This window comes from Chiloscyllium plagiosum, chromosome 9 (genome assembly GCF_004010195.1).
Source record: "Chiloscyllium plagiosum isolate BGI_BamShark_2017 chromosome 9, ASM401019v2, whole genome shotgun sequence".
NCBI classification, from domain to species: Eukaryota; Metazoa; Chordata; class Chondrichthyes; order Orectolobiformes; family Hemiscylliidae; genus Chiloscyllium; species Chiloscyllium plagiosum.
In genome coordinates, this window is record NC_057718.1 from 57,166,087 (window position 1) to 57,189,421 (window position 23,335).

At 40.3% G+C, this 23,335-nt stretch overlaps 1 protein-coding gene across 9 annotated transcripts in view; it reads left to right on the forward strand.

The window, feature by feature from the left end:
* Positions 1–23,335, forward strand: part of cfap36 (cilia and flagella associated protein 36) — a 151,706-nt gene that overhangs the window by 79,359 nt on the left and 49,012 nt on the right. For 8 of the 9 annotated variants that reach the window (XR_006312539.1, XM_043696015.1, XM_043696013.1 and 5 more), the window contains 3 exons: positions 2,497–2,571; positions 15,572–15,674; positions 19,165–19,337. Coding sequence is in view for 8 of the 9 variants with exons in the window: in XM_043696015.1 (XP_043551950.1) it covers positions 2,497–2,571; positions 15,572–15,674; positions 19,165–19,337 (351 nt within the window). In the remaining variant the exon portion in view is untranslated. The remainder of the gene's footprint in view (positions 1–2,496; positions 2,572–15,571; positions 15,675–19,164; positions 19,338–23,335) is intronic. The other variant, XM_043696019.1, reaches the window with a different exon arrangement.

The window sequence follows — 23,335 nt, forward strand, 5'->3', positions numbered from 1 at the left end:
TGGGCGCAGGTTTTGCAATTCCTGCAGTGGCAAGGGAGTGTGCCAGGATGGGAGGGTGGGTCGTAGGGGGGCGTGGACCTGACCAGGTAGTCACAGAGGGAACGGTCTTTGCGGAAGGTGGAGAGGGGTGGGGAGGGAAATATATCCCTGGTGGTGGGGTCTGTTTGGAGGTGGCGGAAATGTCGGCGGATGATTTGGTTTATGCGAAGGTTGGTAAGGTGGAAGGTCTCTCCCTCCTATTTTTTGTCCATTAACCAATTCCCAGTCCATTCAAATATATTGCCCCCAGTCCCATAGGCTTTAATTTCGTTTACTAATCTAGTGTGAGGCATTATTGAAACATCCAACTTATCTTATTCTTTATCAAGAAAATGGAATTAAACTGCATTCATCCTGCCACATCCTGTAAATATTTTGAAAGTTTCATTCTTTGAAACTTCTTTGAATACTGGCTCAATGTTTTTATCATCTTTCTCATAAGGCAATTCCACTATCCTAAACTGTGTTATAATCCTTCTTTGCCAAGTCCATCTTTAGAAAAGGTGTCCAAAACTGCACACAGTACTATTGGTTCAGTCTCACCAAAGCTCATTACAGTTGCAGTAAGGCATCTTTACCCCTGTGCTCAATCCCCTTATGATGCCAACCAATGTACCATTTGCCTTCCTAATTGCTTGCTGCACTTGCTTATCAGCATTAAATGACTCATGAACAAGGACACCAGGTCTTTTTGGGCATCAGTTCTTGCCAAACTCTCTCATTATGAATAGAACTTTGTTTTTCTGTTTTTCCTAAACTTCTTCACATTTGAATCCATCTGCCATATCCTTGCCCATTCACTTAGCTCCTCCAAATCGCCTTGAACCTGCTTTGCATCTTCCTCACATCTCACATTTTCTCCTATTTTTATATCACCAGTAATTTTGGAAATATTACATTTTGTCCCAACATCAAAATCATTTATATGATTGTGAACAGCTATGGCCTCAACATTGATCTTTGCAGTACCCCAATAGTAATATATATCCAGCTATCCTGAGAATGACCTGTTTATTTCTCCCTCCTATTTTTTGTCCATTAACCAATTCCCAGTCCATTCAAATATATTGCCCCCAGTCCCATAGGCTTTAATTTCGTTTACTAATCTTGTGTGAGGCATTATTGAAACATCCAACTTATCTTATTCTTTATCAAGAAAATGGAATTAAATCCCAAATTATGATAGGCCAATGTTATTTTGAAATTGGATCCTTTTAGTTTGTAATTATCACTCTACTTGTATTCACTCTACCATTTTGATATCTTTACTACTACTGTCTGTTATCACCTTATTAATGAGGAATTTTTATCAGTATAATTTTGTAGCACTGCGTTGTTTATGATTTGTGAAAAAAAATTGAAGGCTCTGTGTCAGTATTTTACTATTGCTTGGCATTATAATGTGATCGGAACAATGATGATCATGCCGATTATTGAAATATAAATGAGTGTGTTTTGAATAATCATTTTATGTATACCATTCATTTGATTAAGTTATTGACATTTCTGAATAATCTGTGATAGTGCACTGATCATAAGGATTGTTACTAACATGTTGGAAAATCTCAAGCTTCACTAAACAAAATGCTACTGCAACACAGCTTGTAGCTCAAGCTTGTATTTTACAATAAAATTGTAACTAAGGTGATGAATAAGTATTGACACATCATTACTTGAACTGAGCTGAATGCTGATGTGATGAAACATTAAATTAGAACTTTCAGCTCATATGTCCGCTTGGAGCCTTTCTCTTCATTTGAGTTGGGTTTCCTTTTTCTTCTTCTCAAGCTTGCCTCAGAGTTAACAGGATCGACTTTAGGATTAGATTAGATTACTTTAGATTACTTTACAGTGTGGAAACAGGCCCTTCGGCCCAACAAGTCTACACCGACCCGCCGAAGCGCAACCCACCCATACCCCTACATTTACCCCTTACCTAACACTACGGACAATTTAACATGGCCAATTCACCTGACCTGCACATCTTTGGACTGTGGGAGGAAACCGGAGCACCCGGAGGAAACCCACGCAGACACGGGGAGAATGTGCAAACTCCACACAGTCAGTCGCCTGAGGCGGGAATTGAACCCGGGTCTCTGGCGCTGCGAGGCAGCAGTGCTAACCACTGTGCCACCGTGCCGCCCAAGATGGTAGTTATAGATTAGGAGGGTAGGGGGGGGAGGAGCGGCGGTGGGCAGCAATCAAGCTGAAAGAGGAGCCGTGGTTAACATTTAGAGGTGAAGGTAAGTTAAGGCTCAATAAATTGGAGCAACGTTGAGAGAGCAGATAATTTTGAAATCCCTTGTGCTGTTCGCTTCAGAATTTATCCCAGTTCAGGTGGATGGTTTCCATTTTCTTATCTGAAATTGAAGTAATAAATTATGTGGAGATTTTGAGGAACCTGTTGCTTTGTAGTGTAGTAAGTATGACTGTTTTAACATGCCAAATTTTTTACAGGCTGTTCAAAAATCTTTACAAAAGAGAACATCAGCGAAAGAAGATGCAGTTGCATCCACAAGTAACCTAGATGAGGTAGTAGACGTGTTTGTAAATTTTTAGTCTTTGATAAATTAGTTACTAAGTGTTCTTTGAAAAATTCAGACTATTTTAAACATGAAAGTTTCTCTGCGATAACAATGATCTCTTGCGCTTCACATAAGTGCAAGAATCTAAAATCTGGTCCTGGATTCTTTTAAATATCAACATTGTAGGACAGTGTATCTAAAATCCAACATGTAAATTGTTTTATGCTTTCCCAATTGCTAGCATGATCTCTTGGAACTAATTCTGTTTTTGTTTTTACACTCTCATCTCAACATCCATTTGATAATTCATATATTTATATGCAATACCAATCAAAAAAACTGATTTGGTTTCATTTTCTTTGAAAGTAATCTCCAGCTGTCTTGTGATATTGATTTTAGTGCTGAAAGATTCTTCAAATTATGAATACCTGCATTTGCTTTTCAAACCTTAAACCTTAAAGATCTAAATTTACATTAGTGACATTGAACCAGAAGCTATCTGAAGGTATCTCTATTTGGGCTGATATGGTTTGGTTGTCCTTTTGTTTGTGGTATTTATGATACACAGAATCATGATTTACAAAGAAACACATGACAATTAAAGGCCCTTCAGCCCAACAAGACTGCACTTGTTAAAAACAATCACCTATTTAATCCCATTTTCTAGTACCTGACCCATAGCCTTGTACCTCTTGATTTTGCAAATTCAACCTAAATATTTCTTAAATCTTATGAGGGTTTCTGCATCTACCGCTCTTAGTGGCAGTGAGTCCCGGATTCCACACATTGCCAGTAAACATTGCCCTTTACCTTCAATCACTGCCCTAATCATTGATCCTGCCAACAAGGTGAAAGGTTCTTTCCTGTCTACCCTGGTAATGCCCCTCAATTTTAAACATCTCAATCATGTCCCCACTAGTCTACTCTGCTCTAGGGGACTAACTCTTTCCATGAATCTCCAGTTTATCTGATTGGTCTTCATGATTAAAACTCTGCAACATCTTGGTAAATGTTCTCTGCACCCTCTCCAAAGCAATCACCCCCCCCCCCCCCCCGTCCTATTATGTTGATTCCAGAATGGAATAACCTAGCTGTTGCCTAACCAACATTTTGAACAGTTTGACCATAACTTTGCTGTTCTTAAGCTCTGTGCCTCGGCTACTAAAGGCCGGAATCCCATATGCCTTCTTAACCACTTTATCTATTTGTCCCGCTAGCTTAATGGACAGATGGACTTGCACACCAAGGTGTGTCTGATCCTTGGTGCTTCCCAGGGTTCGACTGTTCATAATGTGTTCCTTTGCCTAGTTTGTCCTGCTTAAGTGCATCACCTCCAGCATATCCTGATTGAATTCCATATGTCACTCATCAGCCCATTTGACTGTCTATATCATCTTGTAATCTAAGGCTATCCTCCTCACTATTTACCACCCACCAATTTTTGTATCATCCAAAAAATTACTGATCAACCCTCCTACATTCAAGCCTAAGTCATTTATTTACATCACAAACAGCAAGGGCCTCAATGCTGATCCCTGTGGAACCCAACTGGACACAGGCATCTAGTCACAAAATCACTTCTTAACCATCACCCTCTGCATCGTGCCAGTCAGCTAGTTCTGGATCCTGTCAGCCAAATTTCCTTGGTTCCCCTGAGCTCTTACCATAGCTATTAGTCACCCACGTGGACCTTATCAAAAATGTTTTTGAAGTCCAAGTAGACTGTGCCTAATGCGATGTTCTCATCTATACACCTCATCACTACTTCAAAAAAATTATTCAGGTTGTGAATGCTGCATTTTGGAAAGGCACATCAGAGCAGGACTTATAAACTTAATGGTAAGGTCCTGGGGAGTGTTGCTGAACAAAGAGTCCTTGGAGTGCAGGTTCATAGTTCCTTGAAAGTGTAGTCGAAGATAGATAGTAAAGAAGGCGTTTGGTATGCTTTCCTTTATTGGTCAGAGCAGTGAGTATTGGAGTTGGGAGGCCATGTTGCGGCTGTACAAGACATTGGTACAGGACACATTTGGAATATTATGTGCAGTTCTGGTCTCCCTCCGACTGAAAGGAAGTCGTGAAACTTGAAAGGTTTCAGAAAAGATTTACAAGGATGGAGGATTTGAGCTGTAGGGAGAGACAGAACAGACTTGGGCTGTTTTCCCTCGAGCATCACAGGCTGAGGGGTGACCTTATAGAGGTTTCTAAAATCATAAGGGTCATGGATAGGGTGAATAGACAAAGTCTTTTCCCTGGGGTGGGGGAGTCCAGAAGTAGAGGACATAGGTTTATGATGAAAGGGGAAAAACTTCATAGGGACATAAGAGACAACGTTTTCACGCAAAGGATGGTGCGTGTATGGAATGAGCTGCCAGAGGAAGTGGTGGAGACTTGTACAATTACAACATTTAAAAGGCATCTGGATGGGTGTATGAATAGGAAGGGCTTGGAGGGATATGGGCCAAGTGCTGGCAAAAGGGGCTAGATTAGGTTGGGATGTCTGGTGGGCATGGACGAGTTGGACTGAAGGGTCTTTTTCCGTGCTGTACACCTTTATGACTCTTAAGTTGGTCAGACTTTAACAAAACCACGCTAACTGTTCTTGATTAATCTCTGCCTCTCAAAGTGCAGATAATTTCTGACTCTCAGAATTGATTCCTGTAGTTTCCCCACCACTCAGGTTAGACAGACTGGCCTGTAGTTTCTCAGTTTATCCCTTGATCCCTTCTTTAAAAGTTGACCTGATTGGCTGTCCTCCAGTCTTCTGGCACCTCACTTGTGGCCAGGGAGAAATTGAAAACTATTCTTCTACCCTTGCTACTTCATCCCCTGCCTCAGTCAACAGCATGGGATATATTTCATCTGGTCCTGGATATTTACCCCCACTTAAGCCTGCCAAACCATGTAGAACACTCTGTATATGCTAATTTATTTCATTATATCACAGTCACTTTCCCTGATAACTATATTGACATTGACCCTCTCATTAGTGAACACTGACAGAAAGTAGGCAAAAGTGAGGACTGCAGATGCTGGAAATCAGAGTCTAGATTAGAGTGGTGCTGGAAAAGCACAGCAGGTCAGAGGGGGGGGGGAGAAGGTAGCAAAGAGTACAATTGATGGATAGTGGGGATAAAGTTGATAGGTCAGAGAGGAGGGTGGGGGAAGGTAGCAAAGAGTACAATGGGTGGATGGGAGTGGGGATGAAGGTGATAGGTCAGAGAGGAGGGTGGAGTGGTTAGGTAGGTAGGAATATTGACTGACAGAAAGTATCCACTTAGAACCCTGTCTACATCCTCCAGCTCCATGCAGAGATTACTATTATGATCCTTAATGGACCCAACTCTTTTCCTAGTTATTCTTTTAGCCTTAATGTACATGTAAAATAACTTAGAATTTTCCTTTATTTTGCCTGCCATAATCCTTTCAAGTTCCCTTTTGCTCTCCTAATTTACTTTTTAAGATCCCCCTTGCATATTCTATAGTATTGCATATTTTAACAAGGACATCTACTTCAAACTCACCTCCTACCACTCCCTCTCCTGTAAAAATGCCATCCCTTACTCCCAATTCCTCCGCATCCGCTGTATCTGCTCCCAGGAGAAGCAATTCCATTCCAGGGCATCCCAGATGGCTTCTTGTGATCAACAGTGCCTTCCAGCGCATCTCTTCCACTTCCAATATCTCCACCCTTGAGCCCCACCCCTCCACCCACAACAAGGATAGGAAGAAAGCCTCATCTTCTGCTTTGGGATCCTTCAACCACACAGCATCAATGGTGACCTCATCACTTTCCAAATCTCACCTCCCCCCACCTCATCCGAGATCCAATCCTCCAACTCAGCACCACTTAAACTGTCCTAACTGCCCATCTTCCTACCCACCTATCTGCTCCACCCTCACCTCTGCCTTATCACCATCACCCCACCTGCATCTACTTATCGCCTTTCCAGCTACCCCAACCCCACTTTCCTGATGAAGGGCTTATGTCCGAAACCTCGACTTTCCTGCTCCTCGGATGCTGCCTGACCTGCTGTGCTTTTCCAGCGCCACACATTTCGACCCATATTCTATACTCCTGTCAGGCTTCTGCTATTTTGAGCCCTTAGTATCTGCCGTATTCCTCCCTTTTTCCCTTTATCCAAGTCTATATATCCCTTATTTTCCAGGGATTGCTAGATTTGTTAGTCCCACCCTTTATCTGGATTGAATAGTACAACCTCAATGTCTGAGGCTCCCTCAACATTACAGTGAAGCTTGTTGTCGAAGGGTAGTGAAAAATATGATGCTGTTAAAATTGATGGGCATAGACTGACCCACTGACAATAAACAGTTGACTAAAACCATTTGTTTCACCTTGATGTTTTGTGAATGTTGTGGATTAACACGGTTTCATCGCGAAGACTGTATTTTTAAAACCTTATTCATCCCGAATAAGCTTTTACACCTAATCTCAATGAACAAAACAGGCAGCAAATGTGTTTCTTAATAGTAGATTTGGAGGGCTAATGGTAGAAGATTTGAAAGTTGTCATTTTCCTCCATCCACACACAGGATCAATGTTGATTTCACCAGTTTCCTGATCTCCCCTCCCCCCACTTTATCCCATCCCTCCCTCCCATAAGAGAACCACACCACCCATATAATCAGGCCTGATTAATAGTTAGATGGATAAGAACAAGATTCTAGGTTTGTAACTGAGAGCCAGCTACTAGTCAGACTGATAGAGGAGTTGACGTCAGAGGAGTCTTGCATTATAATGATAGTTAGAATGAGCAGACAATCTCAATTGCCTCCATGACTTACAGTCTAGCAGGTTCAGGGTTTCAGAGTTAGAAATGTAAGACCCTTTAATGCTTAAGCAGAACAGCACCAGAGTTGGTTGAGGGTAGATAAAGCTTATTAGACTTCTTGAGTTTCCCCAGGGAATTAGTTTCTGGATAGAGAAAGGGTTCAGAAAGGAAAGATATCTGTGCTAAACTATATCTTTGTAGTAAAACTTCCGTAAATCTTTGAAAATATTTTGCACCTTTTTGAACAAATGGATATTGATGTATGAAACATGGTAACCTTGACCTCTTCAGATTGGAAGGCATAGAAAGCAGAAGGTAATTATTTTTTCTGCTAGAAACAAAGCTCCTGGTGACTTTTTAAAAGTGAAACAGTTGATAAGGGTACCTTCTGCTAGACTACTTAATAAGGTAAGTGCCCATGGTTCTGAAGGTAGTATATCTGCATGGATAGATGAATGGCTAACTAATTGCAGATAGTGTTGGGAAAGGGGCGTCATTTTCAGGACAACAACCTGCAACTAGCCGAATGCCACAGGAATAGTGCTGGGATTACAATTATTTACAATATATATCAGCGACCTGGGTGAGGAAAGTGAATATACTGGAGCCAAGTTTGCAGAAGACACAAAAATAGGTGGGAAGGCAAATGGTGAGGATGACACAAAGAGTTTGCAGAGGAATATACACAGGTTAAGTGAGTGGGCAAAAAACTTGGTAGATGGAATATAACGCTGGAAAATATGAGGTTATGCACTTTGTTAGGAAGAATAGAGGAGCTAACTATTACGTAAATGGAGGAAGACTGCAGAAAGCTACAGAACTAGAGGGCTGTAGGGGTCCTTGAGCACAAGTCACAAAAAGCTAGCATATAATGGAGTGGGCGGCACGGTGGCACAGTGGTTAGCACTGCTGCCTCACAGCGCCAGAGACACGGGTTCAATTCCCGCCTCAGGCGACTGACTGTGTGGAATTTGCACGTTCTCCCTGTGTCTGCGTGGGTTTCCTCCAGGTGCTCCGGTTTCCTCCCACAGTCCAAAGATGTGCAGGTTAGGTGAATTGGCCATGCTAAATTGCTCCTAGTGTTAGGTAAGGGGTACATGTAGGGGTATGGGTGGGTTGCGCTTCGGCGGGGTGGTGTGGACTTGTTGGGCCAAAGGGCCTGTTTCCACACTAAGTAATCTAATCTAATAATTTCAGGCATTAGAATGGAATGTTGACCTTCATTTCAAAGCGGACGGAATATTTTATCATTTAAACTATACAAGGCACTAGTCAGACCACAATTACACAGTTTTGGTCCCCTTAGCTCAGGAAATATATCCTGAAATCAGAGGCAATTCAGAGAATGTTCACGAGGTTGATCCCAGGTATGGAAAAATTGTCTTATGAGGAGAAGTTGAGTAAGTTGGGCCTGGAGTTTGGAAGAATAAGTTAAATTGAAATATAGAAGATTCCGAAGGAATGGGAAGGCGTGGGTATGGGAAGGCGTTTCCCCTAGTGAGAGCCTAGGATCAGAAACCATAAGCTCAGAACAAGAAATTGCCCATTTAAGACAAAGATGAGGAGGAATTTCTTCTTGAAGTGTAGTGAATCTGTGGAATTCTTTATCAAAGCTGTAGAGACTAGGACATCAAATATATTCAAGGTGAAATAGACAGATTCTTAATTAGTAAGGGAATTGAGGGTTATGGGGAAAAAGAAGGAATGTAGAGTCGAGGATTATCAGATTATCAGCCAGGATCTCATTGAATGTGCCTTATAATAAAAAGCTCTTCATAGCTGTACCTCCAAGCAATTTCTGTTCATGTCTACTTGTCAATTATGAATCACAAGATGAATATTCAATGACATCTCTAACTGGGCTAAGAGAAACAGGAATATTTTCATTGCAAGTTCTGTAGCTTGGCAACCTCAAATTTATAGAATTTTTAGAATCCCCACAGTGTGGAAACAGGCCCTTTGGCACAACAAGTCCACACTGACCCTCCGAAGAGTATCCCACCCAGACCTATTACGCTACATTCCTCTGACTAATGTACCTAACCTACACATCCCTGAACATTATGGGCAATTTAACTTGGCCAATTCACCTAACCTGTGCATCGTTGGATCCAGGAAACTGGAGCACCCAGAGGAAACCCATGCAGACACAGGGAGAATGTGCAAACTCCACACACAGTCACCCGAGGCTGGAATATAATCCGGGTCACTGGCGCTTTGAGGCAGCAGTGCTAACCACTGAGCCACTGTGCCGCCCAAATGGAAAGGAATCTTTCAAAGAATTGCTCTTGTGCATCTCCAGTAATACTTGCTATATATGCAAAAGTTCAGGAAGGCAAAAGAATAATAAAGGAATTAGTTGTGGCAATGTAACAATCATCATAATCTTGTCTCTCATAGTTCAGTTATTTATGGAGAAAGATGTGTGTCAGAAATGCTTTTAATACTGTCTCCAGCCTTTTGTAAGTTCCCAATCTCTTCAACTCTTAACTTCACTTAACTTCATTGCTATCCTCTCCATTTGATCATTTCAAAATTTGTGACTGGCCTCTTCCTTTGATTTTTAAAAATATTTTCTAAGATAAACAAAGCCTGTGAATGACTGAAAGTCTCATTTGATGGAGTCCATTTGGTGAACATGATGAGAAGACAGACATATCATATTGCATAAGGATTAGAGTGAGTGGCAGTGGCGGATAGAGAAATTAGGCGATGAGAATGTACATAAAAAGCGAAGAATGTGTTCTACTGAAACTTAAATAAAACACTTTGGCAGAGGTGACAGCAGTCCTGATTAACTGGCAGGTAACATTAGAATGTGAATGATTAGGCAATGAATGCTGCATGTTGTAAGATGTGGTAACATTACTGGCCAAAAAGTAACATTACTGGACCAATATGATAAAGATCTGGATGAACGATCCACAGAAACGGGTCAAAATTCCACCATGATAGGTGAAATTTGAATTCTGTTAATTAAATGAATCTGGAATAACTAACTAGTATCGGCTTTAATGACTGCAAAACTACTAGATTATTGTAGAAATCCATCTGATTTACCTACGTCCTTTTGGGAAAGAAATTGCCACCCCTACCTTGCATAGCCTGAACGTGACTGGAATAACTCCAGAGTGACTGGTATCCCATCACCAAGTCAACTTTTATTTATACGTGGAGAGTCCTTGACACTGATGTAGCTTTCTCACAGTCAGCTCTCAAAGTGAACAGGACCTCTGACAGCTTCTTTAATAGTCTCTTGACCTTTCTGAAGAACATTCATGTATTTAATTAGGACTTCACCCCATCAAACTTGGGCCCAAGATTTTTACTATGATCAGTGGTAACTGAATCAGCTGCTTCTCATAAGAGACTGGAACCAAAGTTGTACCTTTAAATTGTAAAGCTTCCCTGGTATAGGTTCTCAGTCTAGCCAAGGTCTTATGCAAACTTAAAGGTTGGAGTCCAGAGCAAATTTTCTTAAAGATTGGTTCTGCGATCATTGAAATGGCCATGCCAGTATCGACCTCCATTCGAACCAGGTGACATTTAACCAGATATTTATTTTGATTAGTTCTGATTTGGATGTTGCTAAGCAATTTAACTGTTCCAAACCAAATATAGGTGGACTTTCCAGGGTGTGCACTTTACTGCATATTGGCCTATGAGTTTTCTTATTCAATTTAGGTCTAATGGGACTCTCTTATTGTCTCGAGTCTACATAACAGCAGCAACTACAATGGCTTGTTGGCCCGGATTCTGAGGAAAATTTTAACTATTTGGCCAAAGCTTGGCTTTGTTCTGGAATTTTGCTGTGGGCTGACCTAGAGTCCCTCTGTTCAGGATATGTCCTGAGTTAGCCTATGCAACTGTCTTCACTCAAGTGGTGTTCCCCAAGCTCAGTTGGACTGGTGAGGGTGTCCACTTCCATCAGAATACCCATCAACTTACATGCTTCACTTGCCGCATTATCCAATAGTACAGCCAATTGTAGTGCCGTTGGAGTTCAGTTGGGTTTCAGCTTGTAGACACTTTTGCATGGTTTCATCATAAATCCCACTTATTGTCGCTGAAATAACTCCACAGAGCATGGTACCCCAGCACCAAGTCACACTTTATTTACACATGAAGAGTCCTTGAAACTGATTCAGCTTCCTCAGAGCCAGCTCTGAAAGTGAACAGAATGTCTGGAACTCCTATGTATATCTGTCAGCCAAGGCTACCTGAATGGACCAGATTAACAGCCACAATTAAGGAATTTATATTCTGAGGTCAATCTGGCTGACCTTGTTATAACACAACAGTGACTCCAGACCCACAACAATATAATTCACTGTAAATTTGCATCTTAAAGAGTTTAGTTAGCCACTTACATATTCAAGATGGTGGCTCATTATCACCTTAAAAGTTGGCGACAGATTAGGGGGCAGAGCTGAGAGTTCATCTGCTCCCATCGGCTTTCTTATTTTTCTTCTTTTAACTTTTGCTTTTTTAAAAATTTTTGTTTTCCCATAATTTTTTATCTTAAAACCTGAAGAATAGCAGTTGACAGAAGAGGCTTTCGGCAGCAGTGGCAGCAATGCAAGGACAATCCAGACATGGCTCTGATCTGGCCTGGGGTCTCCCTGCGAGTGAGGAGTAGGTCCCAAGCTGACACACCAGCCCAGAATTACAAGTTGGCCTGGGCACCTGAAAGTGATGAAGAAGTGGCAATATCAGCTCAGCATTGCGGTCTTGTCCCAGTGTAGAGGTTTTCTTCATCTTCAGCTTCCAGGTATTCCAATGGCCCGGTAGGTGGTCTTGGTCTGGCATGGCGGTCTTCTTTGGCGGAGGTTTCCAGCTCAATATTCCAGCAGCCCGATATGGCGTTCTCACCCTGGAATGGTGGTCTCGTCCTGACTACGTCTTCTGGGTTTTTCAATTGTTTCCTTAATCAGCTTTCCACAAGCCCTGGAGCCATTAACTGAATTATGATGAACTTTGTCTTAATTTTACGTTTTTTTATTATGTTGACTTCTGCCATTAATATAGGTACCTTGGTAAAGATTAGATTCAATTACCTACAGTGTGGAAACAGACCCTTCGGCCTAACAAGTCCACACCGACCCGCTGAAGCGTAACCCACCCATTCCCGTACATTTACCTAACACTACGGGCAATTTAGCATGGCCAATTCACCTGACGTGCACATCTTTGGACTGTGGGAGGAAACCGGAGCACCCGGAGGAAACCCACGCAGACACGGGGAGAATGTGCAAACTCCACACAGTCAGTCACCTGAGTCGGGAATTGAACCCGTGTCTCTGGCGCTGTGAGGCAGCAGTGCTAACCACTGTGCCACCGTGCCGCCCAAAAGTGACTTATAAAACTTTTCACTGTATTTTTCATGTAAAAATACATGCGACAATAAATTTCTATTCTATTCTCAAGGTCAATTATAGGGTGGGTAATGTCAACAATGTCAAAATCTCATGAATTAATTTAAAAACAAAGATTTATGCTCCACGAAAACACTGCCACTCTTCCCAGGCAGTGCCTCAGCAATCCTAGTGATGTGTCAGATGACAGTTTGCTAGACTGCTGTACAAGCCCTTTTGAATGCTAGTAATCATAGCTATGATATGGACAGTCTGAGCTTGCATGATAGCAAGTTAAGCTTGCATGAGAATAGCCTGAGCCTGCATGAGACTAGTTTGTGCTTCTACTGCAGCACCCAGTTATCCGATAGCTTCTGTTTGTGCAGCAGCGAAAGCTGAGACATTTCCAATGGAGGCTCAATTATGAATGGGTTTTGATTGAGTTGATCACCACTTACATAGTTCAGATTTCATTATTCAAGCTCAGTACAAAGATCTTTACCAAGTTAGTGTCAGACTCCTCCATGCACTTCCACATTGACCATAGGCCAGCAGGGTGTTTGCAAAACTTGGACCATTCCCTCTCTGTCACATTTCTTCCTGCTCATATTCTCTTAACCAACCCTTTTAAGTGGTGCAAATTAGTTTAAAGTACTGCAGGTATCGCTCAGTGGTTCAAGCCTTACATTAACTTAGACCCTTGCTGAGATTTGGAGACACTCAAAAGCATGTTCCATTCTGACTTTGTAATACCATTATTTGAATGAGTAGACAGCACAGATTTTGCCTTTGCCTTCATTGGAAGACTTTCACATTTTGCTCCCACCTGACAGTAGCAATTTAAAACTCTGAATTCACTCTCTTCTTCTGTGTAAGCTAAACATAAGCTACTTTTTAAACAGAGAATAATTTCTATGTTTTTGAATGCAAATATCCAGAAGATTAAGATGCATGGGATCCATGGTGACTTGACCACATGGATTCAGAATTGGCTTGCCCATAGAAGGCAGAAAGTGGTGGTGGAAGAGTGCTTTTCTGGCTTGAGATCCATGTCTAGAGGTGTTCCACGGGATCTTTACTGGGACCTCTGCTGTTTGTGATATATATATATATATAAAAAGTGGCTTGGATGCAAATGTGGATAGGTGGGTTAGTAAGTTTGCAGATGATACAAAGATGGGTGGAGTTGTGGACAGTATAGAAGGTTGTCAAAGGATACAGTGGGATATAGATCAGTTGCAGATATGAGTGGAGAAATGGTAGGTGGAGTTTAATCTGGGTAAGTGTGAGATGCTGCACTTTGGGAGATCAAATGTTAAGGAAACGTATATGGTTCATGGCAGGACCCTGAACACCATTGATATATGGAGGGATCTTGGCATTCAAGTCCGTAGCTCCCTGAAAATGTCATGCAAGTAGATAGGATAGTAAAGAAGGCGTATGGCATGTTTGCCTTTATTGATCAAGAAATTCAGTACAAGAGTCAGGAAGTGATGTTGCAGCTTTATAAGATTTTGGTTAGGCTACACTTAGAGTATCACATTACAAAAAGGATATAGAGGCTTTGGAGAGGATATGCTGCCTGGATTAGATGGTATGAACTGTAAGAAAAACTCAGATGGAGCATTGGAGGCTGAGGGGAGACTTGATAGAAGTCTATAAAATTATGAGATACATAAATAAGGTTGATGTCAGAATCGTTTTCCCATTTGAAATATCTAATACTAGGGACATGTACTTAAGGCAAGAGATGGAAAGTTCAAAGGAGATGTGAGGGGCAAGTTTTCTACACAGAAAGTGGTAGGAGTCTGGAACATGCTGCCAGGGTTGCTGGTGGAGGCCTATATAATAGGGGCTTTTAAGGGGCTTTTAGATAAGGACATGATTATGCAAGGAATGGACCAAGAGGAGGCAGAACGGATTAGTTTAATTTGGTGTCATGTTTAGCACAACATCTTGGACTGAAGAACCAGTTCTTGTGCTCTACTGTTCTATGTTCTGTCTTCTGTATATAAAATCATAATTCATTTAATAACTAAATACTTTTCATACCATGAGTTTATTTTAAAATAAAACTTTCAACATGTAAAGTTTTTTAAAACTTTGAACATGTGATGTTTTTAAAACTTTGAACATGTAATGTTTTGTAGAAGTTGTAATGCTGATATTTGAATGAATATTAAAACCATTATTTGAATTGATTTGATCTGACCACCACTCTAATGACTAGAGACTTGTCAATGCAAAATAAATTGGATCTAACAATTTTGAGAAAGTGAAACTCATAGTACCACACTCAGCAGATGACTTGTTCTACATCTTCAGTTAGAAAGTCAGACAAATCACTGAAAATGGCTGAGTTTTCCAATTGGTGTTATTTTAACGGCCGAGAATTCGTGAAGAACAGGTAGGTTATCACAATCATTAAAATAAATGATAATTGCAAACTACAGGATGACAAGTCAATATCCTGGAATGGTAGACACAAAAATGAACACAAATAGTGTAGAACTAAAATTCCAAGCAAGACATGGAAGTATTGAGAGGTTAGAGGAACTACTGTGTTATGAATTACCATGAGAAAGAAATCTTCAGCTAGAAAGTCAGGCAAACCACTTAAAATAGCTGAATTTTCCAATAGTTGTTATTTTAATGGTCAAGAATTCATGAAGAATAGGTAGGTTAGCACCAGCATTAAAATAAATGGTTATTGCGTACTAAAGGTTGACAAGTAAATGTCCTGGAATGATAGACACAAAAATGATTGTGTAGAACCAAAACTCCAAGACATGGAAGTATTGAGAGGGTAAAGAAAATACTGTGTTCTGAATTACCAAGCTTTAATTATCTGATGTTTTTTCAGAATGTTATGAAGTCAAAAAAAGTATCAGAGAAAGTTATTGAAGCGTTACCTTCGTGTAAAACGGGAAACAAGATGGGCAATGATCAAGAAAAGACCTTATCAGGTATCTACCAAAACAACAAATGCAAACCCAAAGGCAATATTGATGTAATTGATGATTTTGGAGACTGATTGCAACGTAGTTGAATATGGATCATATTTAATGGAAAAATTGAATTACATTTGACTGTAAAGAATAAAATTTGTTCATGTTTTTCCAGGAATTAAATGTGATACTTCTATAATCTCCCTTTCAATGATTGATTACACTTTTGTGAATTAAGTTTGACAGGTATGACATAAGAATAATGACAGTTCTGAGCCATCCAGCCTACTCCCTATAATTACAAACTTGATACAGCATAACATATACTCTCCTTATTCAATCCAAAATCAGGAGAATGCCAGTGAATGGCAGAAATAACAGATTGAAAACTCATCTGGAGAAAATAATCTGGAAAATTTATTTCTGATCTATTTTCTTCATTTTTTTGTGTTAGCTATAGGCACTACAGGTACTAGACCTCTGCTGGCAAGAGGGAGACAAGTGTTATAGGTTAAATAATACCGTTCCACATTAAGCAGTTATAATCTCCATGGAGGTATTGAAAGGGTTAGTAGATTGATTATCAATCTGTTTGGCCAAATGATGCACACTGCTGTGGCTAATAAGTCCTGGAGCAGAACTTGAATCTGGGTAATTCTTATCTGGGTAATCAAAACGAGTGCAGTTGATCAATCTGCACCTGAAATACACCTTTAATACACCTTTAATGCACTTTAATGTCCACCTCAACCAGGCATTTCACATAGATCTCGTCTTACACAATTCGAAATGTGACCTTTGGAACTGCGACAGACTCTGTCCCCTCATTGTACAACTCAGTCTGATCACACATATCTGTGCTTTTCTAAAATATAGAATCACAAATCTTTTACCTTATATTGATACCTAATATTTTTCACACTGGGGGTTAGTCAAGTGACCTTCCTCTGCATTCTTTCCAAAGTCTTCGCATCATCCAGCATGTGAGGAGACCAAAACAGGACCAAGTAAGCGCTGATCAACGGTTTGTATCCAAACAAAATAATATGCTTTGTCTCATACTTGTTTGTCCTTTGAATAACCCCCGCAATCTAATTAACCTAGCTATCACTTCACAATATTTCTTACATGTCTTTTGAGATGTATTAGAGCCTGACTTTTTTTTTCACTACTTTCTGCTTGTAAGTTCACGTTGTTGTTCTTTGCAGAAGTTTAAACATTTACCTATTATCATCAGCATCTGATGCAGCAGGAACAAATTTAAAATAATGAAACATATTCAATATTCAGCGAAAGATTTTAGTAAGAGTATAGAGGAGCAGTGCTGAACATTTCTAATGGAAAAGATAGCAGAACTACAGCAGTGCTACTGAAAGCAGCAAGATAACTTCAGGCATTCTATAATGCACATTATGTAGCTACAATGTGGCATCTACAATGATTTGGATGGCAGAGGCACGCAGTTGTTATTGAAACTGCAGCTGATGACTACGAGAAAGAGGATTAGCTTTTACATAATGCACTTATTTAATTACTTTGATTCTAGTCACTATTATAAAATAGAGAAACATTACAGCCGATTAGTACACAATAACGTGCTACAAATGACAGGTAACTGACTTGATATTCGGTTTATTGGTGATGCAGGTTTCAGAATATATATTGGTTATAATAAATGGAGCTATTGTTTGCTTCTTCCTCAATTTGAAGAATTGAATTTTTCAATCCATATGAAAAGAAAAAGGGGTCTTCTGACTTGAAGTCCAATCCAAATGTCTGCAGCTCTGACAGTGCAAGTCTCCCCCAACTGCAATGAAAGTTTTGTTCTGAATTATGCATCAGTATTTGATCAATTGATAAGATCTTGGGGGGTAAACATCTGAGGCTGCGATTCTTCTCACTTGCCTCCAAATAACTGTTAGGTTGATTTATACCAAACAGTGATAAGCTTAAGTGTACTAATAAGCTGTATAATTTTGATGATTAAACTCTAGCATAACATTACATTATTTAGGATTCCTCACCCTTGGTTGTTACCAATCTGTAAGAACATTATACAATCTGAAAAAAAGGACACAACACCAGGTTATAGTCCAACAGGTTTAATTGGAAGCACTAGCTTTCGGAGCGCTGCTCCTTCATCAGGTGGATGAAGGAGCAGCGCTCCGAAAGCTGGTGCTTCCAATTAAACCTGTTGGACTATAACCTGGTGTTGTGTGATTTTTAACTTTGTACACCCCAGTCCAACACTGGCATCTCCAAATCATGAAAAAAAGGAAGCGGCATTATTTTTGCAAGTGTAACTATCTGAGCTGCTGTCAGGAAACAGCAGGCAAATCAGTTAACCTCAGTGGTGGGGAAATGATTGGAAGCAATTCTGAAGGACAGAAGTAATCTGCACTTGGAGAGGCAGAGATTAGTCAAGAACAATCAGCATGGTTTTGTTAAGAGGAGGTCATGTTGATGAACTTGATTAAATTTTTCAAAGAGGTAACCAGGTGTGTAAATGAGAGCAATGTGTTGACATAGTCTACTTGGACTTCTTCAAGGCTTTTTTAAAGGTCATGATTTGGAGGTGCCGGTGTTGAACTGGGTTGTACAAGGTTAAAAATCACACAACACCAGGTTATAGTCCAACAGGTTTATTTGGAAGCGCTAGCTTTCGGAGCGCTGCTCCTTCCTCAGGTGGATGAAGGAGCACCTGATGAAGGAGCAGTGCTCTGAAAGCTAGCACTTCCAAAATAAACCTGTTAGACTATAACCCGGTGTTGCGTGATTTTTTTCCTTTTAGAGGTCAGCATGGGAGACTGATAGTAAAGATAAGCGCCTAGGGGATTCCGAGGAAATTGGACCAATTAGATCCTGAATGAATTGTGTGGCAGGAAGCAGACACTGATGATTGAAGTGTGTTTTTATGACTGGAAGCCTGTGTCCAGTGGGATTCTGTAGGATCAGATTTGGGGCCCTTGCTGTTTGTGGTATAAGTAAGCAATTTAGACTAGAATGTAAGAGAGTTTATCAGGAAGTTTGCAGATGTTATGAAAATTGGTGGGGGTGATAAATAGTGAGGAGGATAGCCTTAGATTACAGAAAATATAGACAGACTAGTCAGGTGGGCTATCAGTGGCAAATGGAATTCAGTCCAGATAAGTGTGAGGTGATGCACTTGGGCAGAACAATGAAGGTAAAGGAACACATGATGAATGGTAGGACCCTGGGAAGAACTGAGAATCAGAGGGACATTAGTGCACATGTCAATCGTTTCCTTAAGGTTTCCTCTAAGTTTGTTGGAAAAAATGCTTTTCCTTCATGCTTTTTGAAATTAAAATCTAGTACATTCACACATCCCCCTTTCAAAGTGGTATAATAATTCATGTCATTTATGAAGTCAGTGATACTTGATATTTTTGGCAGAAAGGTCACCTCAGTATTCAAAGAGTAAATTGTTGTTCGTATTTTCCTCATTGTCACTTCCTTTTTTCATTTTGATTTATTGGTTACTTATTAGAACAAAGTAATGGAGTTTCCAGAAAAACATTAGGACCAGTGCGGGTTCCAGTAAAAGGAGAAGAGCAACGATTACCTTCAGAATCAGTAGGAAAAAGGATACACCAAAGTGATGCAGCAGAGACCTGGCTACAACAGGCAAAAAAAGAAGCGGGCATTTCAGGCTCTGTTATGGTAAGTGCAGGAGAGCTGAATTCAATTTAATATTGTTATAAATATTAGAAACCAGATAAATCCGTTCACCTTATTTTTCTACTGTTTCCCAGAAAGTTTTATTTTCTTCACATTATATTCTGTTTATAGTGGGTGGTTTGAATTTGATATCTGAGAGAGTAAAACCAGTTATTTTGACCAGAACTTGCACAACTTTTCTTTAGTTGCCTGACTATGTTTCATCCCTACACCATTACCACAATTTCCCTTTCTGGCTTCATTTTCAAGTATTACAGATATGATTTAATGCTGTTGCACCAGCTTGTCAAATAATGATGCCAAGAAATTATTGTCAGTTTGTTCTAGAATTTTGTTGATTTGCATTTAAAGGTTGTTGACTCACTGTTCAACACAGGCATTTCTAGCATGTTAAGAAAAGCAACCTTGGGAAAGAACTGTCCTGATTTTAGTGATTTTTAAAATTCTGGGGTGTCATATCTATAAATTCTTTCTCTTTCTGTCTAACACATTGTTAGTGTAGTTCTTCAGTTCAATGGTTTTAGGCAACACTGACAATTTCATCTGAATCTTGTTTAAAGTAAATTTTCGTTCTAACCAGCCTTTCCTAAACTAAAACACAGATTCATATTCACTCACCTCAATAATTAATTTTTGGTAGACCATTTTCCATTTTGTTTATTTTCCAGACAACTCAGTCACACGATCAGTTACTGGAAGCAAGCATTTTTTCTTTTACAATAAATATTTCAGAAAAACCTAGTTTTTAAAGGGACCATTGTCCCATCATGAAACATGCATTTTTTTTTCTGCAAAAGCTCTTGGGCTATTACACTGGTATCATTGAAGAAATAGTGAGAGAGGAGGCAAACCTGCTACGTAATGCTACTAAAGCATGTCATTTTTTTAATAGTGGGGCTTCTTAGAATATTCTCCACCACTCATCTCATTAGATGTGCATGATTCTTCCATGAACACTCGTCGCTTCCCCTCGGGTGCATTATCTTCCCTCTTGTCAGAGGCAGAAGTAATCCCAACTGCCCGCACCTTCCAGGATTTCTGATGCCAGCACCATTTTTAAAACTTAATTGTGCACTAGGTCACACACTACTAACCAGGAGTTGCCCTTCAATGTGCATGAAGTGTGAGGGGAGCCAAAATGAAATGCTTCTGAGGACACCTAGGTGGCTCCCTCCCGATATGGATGTCTAATGAGTGACCAGAGACAAATACCACCAGAGACAGGGTGGTGGTAGAAGATTTTTGTTTGGACTGGAGATCATGACCAGCAAAGTGCCACAAGGATTGGTGCTAGCTCCACTGTTGTTTGTCATTTATATAAATGATTTAGATGAGAATTTAGGAGGCTTGGTTTGTGGATGACACCAAAGTTAATGGTATAATGAACAGTAAAGAAGGTTATCTAAGAGTACAATGAGATCTTGATCAGCTGGGCCAATGGACGGGGAGTGGCAGATGTAGTTTAATTTAAATAAATGTGAAGTGTTGCATTTTAGTGACACAAACCAGAGCAGGACTTACACAATTAATTGGAGGGCCTTGGGGAGTATTGTTTGAACAAAAAGACCTAGGAGTGGAGGTACATAGCTCGCTGAAAGTGGCGTCACAGGTAGACAGGACAGTGAAGAAAGCATTTGGCATGCTTGCGTTCATTGGTCAGATCATTGAGTACAGGAATTGGAATGTCATGTTGTGGCTGTACAAGACACTGGCAAGGCCACTTTGGAGTACTGTGTACAATTCTAGTCACTGCTATAGGAAGTATTTACTAAAATGGAAAGGGTACAGAGAAGATTCACAAGAATGTTACCTGGATGGAAGGCTTGAATTAGAGGGAGAAACTGGATAGGCTGGGACTTCTTTTTGCCTGGAATGTAGGAGGCTGAGACAGAAATCTTGATTAAGTTTAAACAAAATGTCTGCAGTTGAAATGATTATGTTTAAACAAAATGTCTGAAGTTGAATGCATATTGTACAAGTTACTTGAGTGGAAAATAATAAGTAGAAACTGTGTAGCTGCAGAAAGCAAGGACAGAATGTTCTCGCAAAAGGCAGGGCTGACCACTACAATGTCAAGCACCCCGGTGCTTAAGTAAGATGATTGGAAGAAAGTGAGGGGGTGGAAGCGGGTATAAAACTACGAGTATGTGACTCCCACATGGGCAGTTGGAATCGGAAGGAAAGCGGTAGAGATCTACCGCTCATGTAATTTTTTTTTGAAGTTCAACCAATAAATAATTTTTAAAAATTAACAATCCCTGGTGGTCTCATGTGTGATTTGTTATGCAATCTTCAAACTCAACAGGTGACCTGACAGAGGTTTATAAGGTTATGAGAAAAATAGGTAAGGTGTATAGTTTAGGTCTTTTCCTAAGCTGTGGGTCCAAGACTTTTGGGCATAAGTTTAAGGTGAGAGGGGAAAGATTTAAAAGGGACCTGTGGGGCAACTTTTTCACAAAGAGCGTGGTGTGTATGTGAAACGAACAGCCAGAAGAAGTGGTAGAGGCGAGTACTGTTACATTTAAAAGACATTTGGAAAGGTATATGGATAGGCAAGGTTTAGAGAAATATGAGCCAAACGTAGGCAATTGGGACTAGTTCAGTTTAGGAAACCTTATGGGCATGGATGAGTTAGGCTGAAGGATCTGTTTCTGCGCTGTATGTATGTATGATGGTATGACTCTTAATATGTTTGTGCAGCTTCTTGACTGATTTTCCGCGACTCCCCATACTGATTACACTGAAACTGCAGGACTGACTTTACCCAAGTCCCTGAACTGATAGTGGATGCTGCCCTTGATTTACTGCATTGCGATCCCTGACTGAAGGTGGTCTCATTTTACTTGATTGAGCACTACTCCCCAGAGATTTTGAGACATGGCCGTATGTTCAAGCAATTTCCTTGCCCCATACACTGCTGATTATAAATTGACTTTGTGTCATGTTGTAGAGCAATATGTCCACTCCTTTGATTGGTGACTATTGATAACCATGAGTTTTTCATGACGCTACCAAGCTGCCCAGCTTTATGTCTGCATTACTAGACAAGGCAAGACAGAAATATTTTGAACCTTTAACCCCTGGCTAAGAGGACAAGGCAAGGTGGAAATGCTATGAGCATTTAAGTAGGTGCAAAGTGAATGTACGCTAAGAAAGTGAAGAGCTCTGAGGTGCACCCATGGGTGAGCACTTGTCCCTGTGCAGAAAGAGGTCTTGAAGCAGCATAACAATGATAGGTGCCAGTGTACTCTAAAGTGCATCACTGAAGTGGAAAACAATTTTGTGGGTCAAGGATGTGCCATTAGGTTAGTACATGTCATATTCAACCTCCTTGGATGGTGAGTCCAGACAGTCACAATGCATGTAACATGCCCTGAGATGGTGAGGTCTACTGCCGAAGATTGACCCCCAGAGGACCAAGCGGCAAACTGGGAGTCACCAGTTACCTGCTCTGACTTTCATGTCAGATATTGTCGCTATCTAGTTTCTATCCAGCAGGTGGGAAAGTAGGGAACTGCATTTTAATAAAGCAAGATTAGGTAATAATTGCATTCTAATTCCTGCAAATGGATGCAAATCGACCTCACCACTCAACAGTAAGTTTCTCATCTCGCCATTCAAATCCTGATTGCAGAATCAGACTTTTTTTTAATGTTGAGAATCTAATTTTGCTTATCTCACCGTACTCTCACAACTGACTTTCAGGGTCTGCGATGATTCTACCCAAAGTGGGAAAATATATTATCTATAACAGAAGTGCTTTTCCACACTCAAGAAAGTGCTTGCCAGTTAAAGAAGATTCAGAAAGTTTAGAGGCATGTAGGTCAGGCTACCTCAGTAGTACATCAAACAGTGCTGTAGAGTTTTTCATGAGCCTACCAAGGTGCTTGAAGGCATGAATATCCATGAAAATGCTGAAATAATGCTGCAGATATGACTTACTCTAACATCATCAAAGAACATGTATTAAAAAGCAATTT